This window comes from Amblyomma mixtum, chromosome 4, assembly GCF_055824585.1.
Source record: "Amblyomma mixtum isolate Tamu chromosome 4, ASM5582458v1, whole genome shotgun sequence".
NCBI classification, from domain to species: domain Eukaryota; kingdom Metazoa; phylum Arthropoda; class Arachnida; order Ixodida; family Ixodidae; genus Amblyomma; species Amblyomma mixtum.
Window position 1 is genome coordinate 4,828,722 of NC_143015.1, and position 9,897 is coordinate 4,838,618.

Here is a 9,897-nt window from a genome sequence, read left to right on the forward strand (position 1 = left end):
CCTATGCTCACAAAATGGAAGTGAGCTTTTTTCGACAGACAGAACGGCTTGGCAACTCGGGTTACCCCTCGCATCTGTTGGTATCTGTTGCCAAGCAGATGAAAAAAAAAATCGCTGTGGCTTAGCTTGGTTAAGCCCGGTAATTGCGAAAGCAATATCGGTACCTACGCCATGGTTCAGCTGGCAGTGTAGCTGGTGGTGGTGCTTGTGGTTAGGCTTGTGGCGATGCATCTGTTATACAATCCAATCCAATCCAATTCAATGTAATCTAATGTAATCTATTCTAACCTAATCCAATCCAGTCCAGTCCAGTACAATCCAGTCCAGTCAGGCCGCCGTTCATGTGCACCGCCGCCGCACACGGACGGCGCGAGATCGCGAAGCAATGTTAAGCAGCTGGTGGTTGGCACAGCTACTGCTTTCTAGCGAAGCGAGTCGATCCTAATCTCTTCAGCGTAACGCCACAATCGCGCTCCCAGCGGAGAGCAGAGTTAGGCGCCGGTGGTGGCACCGCCGCGGCTTGCGACGGCGCGAGTCTGACGCCCTTCTCTTCGGTGTGATGTCACACATGACGTCACACAGAGGTCAACTAAACTTCAGTGGTGGCACCGCCGCGCCACGGCAAAGGCTGAAAGTGCAAGTAGTAAAGCTTTCGCTTTAAAAGCACCTGATGCAGACTGGGCCCGAGCAGCAAGATGAGCCAGAGAAACAGAAAGAAATGAGGCCGGTAGTAGCAATACCGTACTTTCACAACGTTTCCCATCGCCTGGAAAGCATTGGTCGAAAAGCTGGCGTGAATGTAGTGATGACTGGTCCTAATAAACTGAAAAGTCTGCGCAGACGAGTCAATTCCGAAAGAAGCAGGGACGCACGATAAAGCATCGAACCCCCTTTGTGGAGTGTACCGAAGGCCTTGTTTATTCGTTGCCTGTGACACGTGGGAAACAACACATTGGGCACACTGGCACGTGCATGAATGAAAGGCTACTAGAGCACAAAACTAATTTCGAGCAAGCTTGCAGGAACCTGCGTATTCATTGCAGAGATTGCCCTTCAACAACTTGTGCACCTGATTTCCAAATAATAGAGCCTTGGCTAATCACAAAGACCAGTTAGTCGGTGAAATAATCGAGGCAGCTTCGATTCGACATGTTAAAAATGTGATTATAAATCTCTCTGATTATTTGTTTTAGATTGTCATTTTAGGACGCGTGAGCGATACGGTTGTGACGCATGTGTTTTGAGGGTGGGAAGAAGGTATAAGAAGCAATGTTTCTTGGAAATGAAAATCAGTTGTAAATCAGCGCTTGTCTCCTGTCCCGGTGTTTTGCGCTGTTCCGTCACCAATGAGTAACAAACATGCAAAAGCTGCTATCCTGGCGGCTTTTCTCGCAATGGGCCCTTAAAGCTGTCGCCTTAACAGGAAATAAAAAAAATTTAAACCGCTCTTTTGGCCCAATTGTACATGCGAAGTGCAATTAGAACAGAGATACAAAGCCTCGCCACTGCAAACCGCAGTATCTGAGCGCTGCGCGAGCCTATACTTGTTCAAAAGCAGCGGCAAGTGAGCGTGGCAAAGCGGGAGCACCTTGCGATGATTTTGCCACTTGATTTTCGCGCCCACACGGCGCGCGCGGACACCCGGGGATATCCAGGCGCCCTCTTTCGAAGCGAGCCCCAGCAGCGAAACAGGCGAACGCCGCCCATAGACTTTATCAGGCGTGTTACGTAGAACCTCGAGAACACGCGGGGCACTCTCGCAGCTAGCGCCGGTCGGAGACAGCAGCGCCGCGGTGCGGCCCCGCGGCCGCTCTGCCGGCTGAAGCCGTGGGCCGTGTATTTTATGCGAAGCATACTAGCCGCACAACCGAGCTCTTCCTTGCTGCGCCGCGCGCGGCCGCGTAGCTACCACTTGACCTACATCGGCACACCACGTGATATGACGTCACAACAGCTGTGAAAGCTGGGGCTCAATGGTGCGCTCGCTTGGGGACGCGCAGCCTCCACCGGCGGCCTAACTCCCGCACCTTCCGCTAGGGGCGCTGACGTCACAACAGCTGTGAAAGCTGGGGCTCAACTCGTGCGCTCGCTTGCGGACACGCAGCCTCCGCCGGCGGTATGCTTCGCATCCTAGGCTTAACTATAAGCTAAGCCAGGCCATTTTTTTCGAAGTGAGTCTACAAGCGCAAAAAAACACGGACAGAGAAAGAGACTTGGACAAACACGAGCGCTTACTTCCAACTGAAGGTTTATTGACACACAAGCACAATTATATACACCTTGCTGCATGACGTCAAACTGATAGTCCTGCCGACATCACGTCGCCGCTCCCAAAAACATTTTTCTTTCGTTAAAATTTAAGCAGCGCTAACTTTTAGGACGAATACACAGAGGACATGACAGGACGGGGGCTGTTTAACTAAAGAAAATTTTAACGAAAGAAAAATGCATAACCAACTAGCCCCGCAACGTGTTTTACTAAGATCCCAAAAACATTATTTCCTTCTTAGTCAGTAATATCAGTGCTGATATCAGTGAAGCCAAAAGGTGCATTTCGGTGGGGATTTAGGTGTGCTATATCGCGGTAGGAGTGTAATTCCACGTGTTTCACTAATTCGTTTAGCTTCAGAATTGATAAGGGATAATCTGTCAGTCCTTCCTTCACATAAAGAAGGCGGGTTTGTGGTGTTAGCAAGCGATCAGTTGGGAAAGAAGGCCATGGAAGCGGTACTACCAGTCATGCAAAAGGCGCGAGCGATATCTGGGAAAAAACTACTGCTGGGAGGCAAAGGTATGTGTTAGAAACTGAGCCTTCAATGATTGGGGAAAACATCGAAAAAAGCAATGCTGTTTTTTTTCCAGATCCTGTTCACCGCTAAAACACAAAGTTTGGTTTGGTTTATTCGGGTTTAACGCCCCGTAGCAACTCAGGCTGTGAGGGACGCCGTAGTGGAGGGCTCCGGAAATTTCGACCACCTGGGGTTCTTTAACGTGCACTGACATCGCACAGTACACGGGCCTCTAGAATTTCGCCTTCATCGAAATTCGGCCGCCGCGGCCGGGATCGAACCCGCGTCTTTCGGGTCAGCAGCCGAGCGCCGTAACCACTGAGCCAGCGCGGCGGGTAAAACACACAAAGTGGAGTTTCCCCTGAGGGTGATTATATGGGAAATGGCTCGTGGCAAAAATCAGTCGCAGTCTTCCTTTTAACGATTAACGATCCCTTTCAGAGTCAATGTTCTGAAAAAGTTTTGGAGTTCTTGGAGGAAAATCATACCAAAGGTATTCTGGCCTGCTCTTTTGACATAAAGGATTTATACTACTCCGCGCCACAGGAAAAACTCCTCGGATGTGATGAAAAGTGGATTGATTGTTTTGGGTCAATAGATTTTCTAAATGCAGCAGCTTTGTCCGTAGCAGGTTTTTTGGAATTGCTTTCATTTTATCGCAGGTCAACTTACATTGAATGGAATGACCAGGTTTTTCATTCAAAAGCAAAGGGTTTGTATAGGCGCTTGTACTGCCCCAGTTCTTAGCGAGATAGTTTTAGCTCATTGTGACAGGGTCGTTTCTTACCGCCTGAAGGTTTTTAACAATGTTACTGTTTTTAGATACGTTGATGATTTTTTAGTTTTATTATAAGGGTGCAGTGATTTTCCGGCCACTGTCAATCAGCTTAAAGCCCTTTTTGATGAGTGTTTTAATCCTTTAGTACTGACGCATGAAATTCCAAGAGATGGTGCTTTACAGTTTTTAGATTTGAAGGTAATTCTCACTGAGAAATCTACGTGAGGGAGTACCATCCAAGGGCTAAAAAACCTCCTTTACCGTTTCATTCATCTCATTCAAACTTGTTAAGAGAGCAATCGCTAAGCAATGCCTAAATAATGCACTGAAAAATTCTTCTTGCCATTCACTGAGCCATGGTTTCCAAAACCAAGTGACGCGTCTCCAGTCAGCTGCGTATGCAACAAGCCTCATTGTATCCGTATCTGACGGAATGTTGAAGAACGCAAAACGAAAGACAAGAACCAGAGCGGAGCAAATGGAAATAGAACGGTAGTCATTCCCTACTGGCACAACACCTCGCATCGCCTAAAGAAGATTTTGAAACTCAGTGAAGTCAGAGTAGGGTTCTAGGCGCCTGTGAAGTTGGAAAAACTAGCCAAATTAATTGATCCTTTTCGAAAGCCTAAAGAACCATGCGGTGTCAAGCACCGAGATCTTTTGGAGCATGTGTTTCTCTTGTGTTTATGAAATTGATCTATCGTGTGGCTCTAGGTACATGGGTCAAATTGGGCGATGTCTGAATGAAAGATTACTGGAACACAGGAGGAAGGTAGGCAATTATAGAGACGGCAATCTTTCTGAACATTGTTATGAGTGTTCTGAAAAGAATAAGAAACCATGTAAACCTGTTTTCAGCGCATGCAAGATTGTGGCGAAAGATGGTTGTCAGGATGTTAGAGAAATAATAGAGGCAGATTTGATTAAGAAAGCCGGTCCATCCTGCGTCAGCGCACCATCTGTCACACTGATTAAAAAGGAAACAATGTTTTTGGGAGCAGCGACGGGATATCGCCAGGGCTATCAGTTTAACGTCATTCAGGAAAGTGTATATAATTGAGCTTGCGTGTCAATATATCTTCAGTTGGAAGTAAGCGGTCGTGTGGTCCAAGTCTCTTTCTCTGTCCGTGTTTTTTTGCGCTTGTACGTGTCTGCTATGCACTTTTCCGAATTTTTCTAGAGGCACAAGCATATCAGTGATATGCGGGGCGAGCAGAGCACTGATACTACAGAATGTGTAAACGTCGGCGCCTGTGTGATTGCAACGTGAAGTTTCAAGCATAAACTTTCCGGACCGAATTACGGTGGTCAGTTTCAGCCGCTATTTGCCGCGTGCGGTGTGAATTGAGTGCGACTGTGAACGCTCCTCAGGGGTGAATTCTTAAGTCTTTTTCCGCCGCTTTATTCTCCCATTTGGAACCTTCACAAGAAATCTCTGAGATGTACATTTTTTTCCTAATTCGCCCGGGGTGCGTGGCCTCTGCGCGTGACCTTCGTCGGCCTAGATGCGAGCCAACGCCCGTCCGGACAAAGTGGGGCTCATAGCGCGCACCTTTCCACACAAAGGCGGCCCAGAAAGCGCAAATGAACCGAGCGGCGCTGCTGCAACGCATAGCTTCGCCTTTATTTCGGACGGCGCGGCACTTTTCTCCTTCTTTGGGCGCCCCGAGCGAAAACAAGCGCGCCCCTCCTCACCCACCAGGGTCAGCCGATGTGAGGAAGGCCGCCGAAAGTCAGACGGGAGACGGATGGAGTGGGAAACGCAGTGAGGTTGTTTTCCGCGGCCCGAAAGTGGGCGTGGGCCAAGACAAACGGAGTAAGCGGCACAAAGGCGGGTCAGGCATGCCTCCCTCTCGATTTCCCGATAGGCGCCCCTCCCAGCGTTTGAAAGGGCCGACCGCTATATAAGCGCTGTCCGGGAAGGGCTTCTGGCAGTTGGGAATCCACATCCAAGCGCTAACACCATGAACACCCTTGTAAGTTGGAGTTGGGAGTGAGCCAAGGGCTTGAATCCAACGGCGCTTGTTTATGAAAGTACCTGCAGAGTGACCAAGTGATTAGCTTGCAAAAAGTAACTCTCGCACGAAAAGAAAGCGATGCCAGATTTTACTGTAAAAATCAATCCGAAAACGCACAATACTGTGTCGTGTGCTTCTCAAAGTTAACACTCGTATATTTTCAAAATGAAAGACACGACATCGTCACCATATGGTTCTGACATCATTACTTTCCATACCATGTTCATACATTTCGTCTAACTGAAAACATTGCTTACAGCCTTGACCCACGGATCAATGCAAATGGCTTCAATTTTCACTGCCAGTGGAACGATTAGGGCCACACATGTGCCTGTAGCGATGTTTATTTGTAGTTTCTTGACATGCGCCATTTCGCTTTCTGCTTTTTTTGCGCTTCCTTGGTACGACCGATGTGGACGTACATGCAAACATATCCTCACAACAATTGCTCACAACAATTAAAATGATCGTTACAATAATCTCCAGAAGAATCTAGCCTGTGTAGCTCTGAAGCTGCATTCATCGACATCACCATCCTCAGCCTCACTACGTCCACTGCAGTGTAAAAATCTCTCGCATGTGTCTCCAATTAACCACGTCCTTTGCCAGCGGCGGCGATCGTATCACAGGAAACTTCTTAATCTCAGCCGCTCACCTAACTTGATGCCCCTCCCCCCCCCTCCCCTCCTGCTACCTCGAAGTAACAGAGGAAAAGCATAGACAGGACACATAGAATAAGAAGACACCATGAGCGCTCGTGGTGTCTTCTTATTCTATGTGTCCTGTCTATGCTTTTGCGCTGTTACTTCGAGATGGATCACCAACAAGCACAAGCTGCTGTTCTGGCCCCCTGCTACGCTTGCCTTCTCTTGGAATCCACTGTGTTATCTTGCTTAAGCTAGTTGGAGCTTTCTTGGCAAGAATTAAGCATTAAGATGCATTAATGAAACTAAATCGCTCTGATCTCTTTCAGACCGTCGTTGCCTTCTTCGGCCTCGTCGCCGCTGCCTGCGCCGGCTTCGTCGGCGGTTATGGCGGATACGGCCACGGCTACGGCCTCGGCTACGGCCTCGGCTACGGTCTCGGCTACGGCGGCTACGGCGGCTACGGCCACGGCTACGGCCACGGCGTTGCTGTTGCCGCTCCCGTTGCTGCTGTCAGCAAGACCTACGCCGCTCCTAGCTACAGCGCAGGAGCTCACTATGGTTCCGTGCACGCTGTCGGTCACGGATACGGTCACGGATACGGTCATGGCTATGGCGGCTACGGCCTCGGCTACGGCCATGGTGTCGGCTACGGTGTGGCTCTCAAGGGTGTCGCCGTTGGCTACGGTCTTGGTTACGGTCATGGATATGGCTTCGGCCATGGCTACGGCTATCACGGTTAAACGTTATTTATTCCAACGGTAAGAATTCAAGAGTTCTGTATTCATTGAGGTGCTGTATTTTCAGAGGTTTTCCAGAACTAGTGACAGGGAGCCAGTGAATTCAGAATTATGGCGGCCCTAAAGAGACCAATAATGGAGAATAATTATTTCGCTTTTCAATGCAACAGCCTCAATCCACACAGCAGTACTTTTATAGCAGAGCCCCGGAAGAGTTGCATTCCTTCCAACGCTACTCGGGGATGCAGCTGCGCGCAGCCAAGCAAAAGATGTTCAGAGGTCGCTCTACAACGCATTCGAAAGCTGTGGAGATTGCGAGGACGACGGCGATACACTCATTTCACTTAATGCGCTATTTTGCACCAGTCGTCTTCAAATGTTCCTTCAGAACTATTCAACATTCCTTGGCTTTTTTGTTGTCACGTCTTGAAATAGCGGCGATTCTTACGCGTCCGTTTTCCTTCTTTCTTCAGGAGACTGGGAAGTAGGATCTTCAAATTGGCACCAGGCGCCTCGTGGGACAAGGCTTTGTCGTCGTGAAGGAGAAATAAAAGTTCAAAGTATTAAAGACGATGGCATTGGGCTACCTTCTATTGATTCCAACACTTCGGAGCGATATTCGGTGACGCGAATACTCCGATCATGGGCTTTGACACGGTTTTTTAAAAAGAAATGTTTTTACTTGAACGACATGAGAGCGCAAAATGGCAACACGGACGAGTAAGAGATCACGACGAGCGCTGCTTTACTTTCAACAGGATTTATCCAGGGAAGAACTTTTATATAGCCTCTGCCCTTATCCATGCTCTTAATCGCAGTTGACAAACATTCACAGATATGCATTACGAAACAGCATTTCACTTGACGCATATCTGTGAATGTTTGTCAACTGCTATTAAGAGCATGGATAAGGGCAGATGCTATATAAACGTCCTTCCCTTGATAAATCCAGTTGAAAGTGCAGCGCTCGTTTTGATCCCTTGCCGTTTTGCGCTCGCAAGTCTTTCACGAATACGCACCAACAAGCCCAGCTGCAAGTACTTCTTATAAATGCTTTTAGCTTCTTTTCTCGCTCAACTCAGGCAAACACAGTGAAAACAGCAGCGAGACTGCACATGAGGCGGAACGCGGAGGCCGAACCATTTGGAGGTATTCCGAAGCTTTCTGTCGACATGATGGCCCGAGTCGTAACGCACTTGATCATTCGAACCTCCGCAGGCGCATACGGGGCATTTGTATTTTCAAATGCCGCTCTGGCCACACGGCCGTCGCCGCAGTTTCTTCTTAGTGAAAGGAATCGTGGTGCATTTGACAATGAATCTTCACGGCGGCACCTTTCAGCTGTGATGTGCACACATCGCTCCGTGACTGTATGCAATGTCCACTTGTGAACAAACTACAATTAGCGCTCCACTCTAAGCAACCTTCAACCACGCCGCATTAAATCATAGTTCTTAAGAATAATGCGAATAAGTCGCTAAAATGATTGCGGCTCATAAAGCTAGGTTCATAGGTGATCATGCCAATGCTATAAATCCGAATTCACATTTAGATGCCACACGCGGCTAGAACCACGTGTTTGGGCGGAATCTTTCGCGGTCCCAAGCAATACACTATTTCTTTTCGCCAGGACCTCAAGGTTGTGACATTGCCCCTTCAGCGTGTTTACACTTTCCTCTGGTTCAGAAAGGTTTCTTTTACTCTTGCAAACGCGTGGTTCGAACCGCGTGTGGCATGGAAATATGAATTCACATTTAGATGCATTTACACGGATGTATATTCGACAAAAAGCCGGCGGCAGCGCTGTCGTGTGTGGGGGGTCTATAGTGCGATGTGAGAGAGGACCCAGCTCGGACCAGAGCTGCCCAACTGGTGGCCTCCTCGGTACAGCACTGGCGGCGGGCAACGCACACGGACACCTTGACGGCTCACCCGCGTGGTCCAGATCCGGACGCCTGCGTTGTCGTCTCCCTCTCCCGAGAGAGCAGATCCACCTCGGAGGTGGGCCCGGGGGGCGCAGTGGTGCCCGAGAAGAGAGCCGGTTCGTTGGCGAGGGATTCCCTCCGTCTCTCAATCGTCCCCCCTTTGGTGCCGTTCGTCCTCCGCAGGTCTATGCTGGCGGACAGGAGCTTGGGCCCCCGGTTGGGAGGCACTGCGTCCGGGCTCGCGGCCAAGGCGAGCACAGCGGCCTGCTCTCCATATCTTCGTGCATTCCTGGACAGTGTTGCCACCTCTATTTCCGAGCATTCCACCAAAATGTGTTCAATAATCCGCTAATAATCCGCTAAACATTTTTGGAAAACACCAAAATATCCGCTAATATGTACTGCGATGCTAGATGTAAAAATACTTGCACTGCTTCTTTCCTTGGCTTAGAAATGCAAGCAAATGTAGCAAATGTAGCGATTGTGGGTCTGGCAGCGGCATGGCGAACGGTTCTTGCAAACACGTGTGCTTCATTTTGCAGATAGCCGCAAGCATCGCTGGACCATACTTCCTGAGCAATGCTTCTTCTTCAAGCTTCCTACATGGAAAATGCACCCTCACGGGCCCTCCATTCAGTTCCTGCTGTCAACCGATAGATGGCAATGCAACCATAGCCTCATCTTCCGTCGATCTCGCCTTTCTTGACCACGCATGGCACAACCCCGGAACGTCATCGACACGGACCCGACGGGATATAAAAGTGACGCACCGGCCAATCCTCTTCAATGGGTCTGGCAGCGGCATGGCGAACGGTTCTTGCAAACACGTGTGCTTCATTTTGCAGATAGCCGCAAGCATCGCTGGACCATACTTCCTGAGCAATGCTTCTTCTTCAAGCTTCCTACATGGAAAATGCACCCTCACGGGCCCTCCATTCAGTTCCTGCTGTCAACCTATAGATGGCAATGCAACCATAGCCTCACCTTCCGTCGATCTCGCCTG

At 49.2% G+C, this 9,897-nt stretch overlaps 1 protein-coding gene across 1 annotated transcript; it reads left to right on the forward strand.

Moving 5' to 3' along the window:
• The first annotated feature begins 5,515 nt into the window (after window positions 1–5,515).
• On the forward strand, window positions 5,516–7,527 carry LOC149345527 (uncharacterized). Its single transcript, XM_089585241.1, has 3 exons — window positions 5,516–5,543; window positions 6,559–6,990; window positions 7,443–7,527. The coding sequence occupies exons 1-2, from the start codon at window positions 5,532–5,534 to the stop codon at window positions 6,970–6,972; spliced, it is 426 nt and encodes a 141-aa protein (XP_089441367.1). The 5' UTR covers window positions 5,516–5,531; the 3' UTR covers window positions 6,973–6,990; window positions 7,443–7,527.
• Window positions 7,528–9,897: the final 2,370 nt, after the last annotated feature.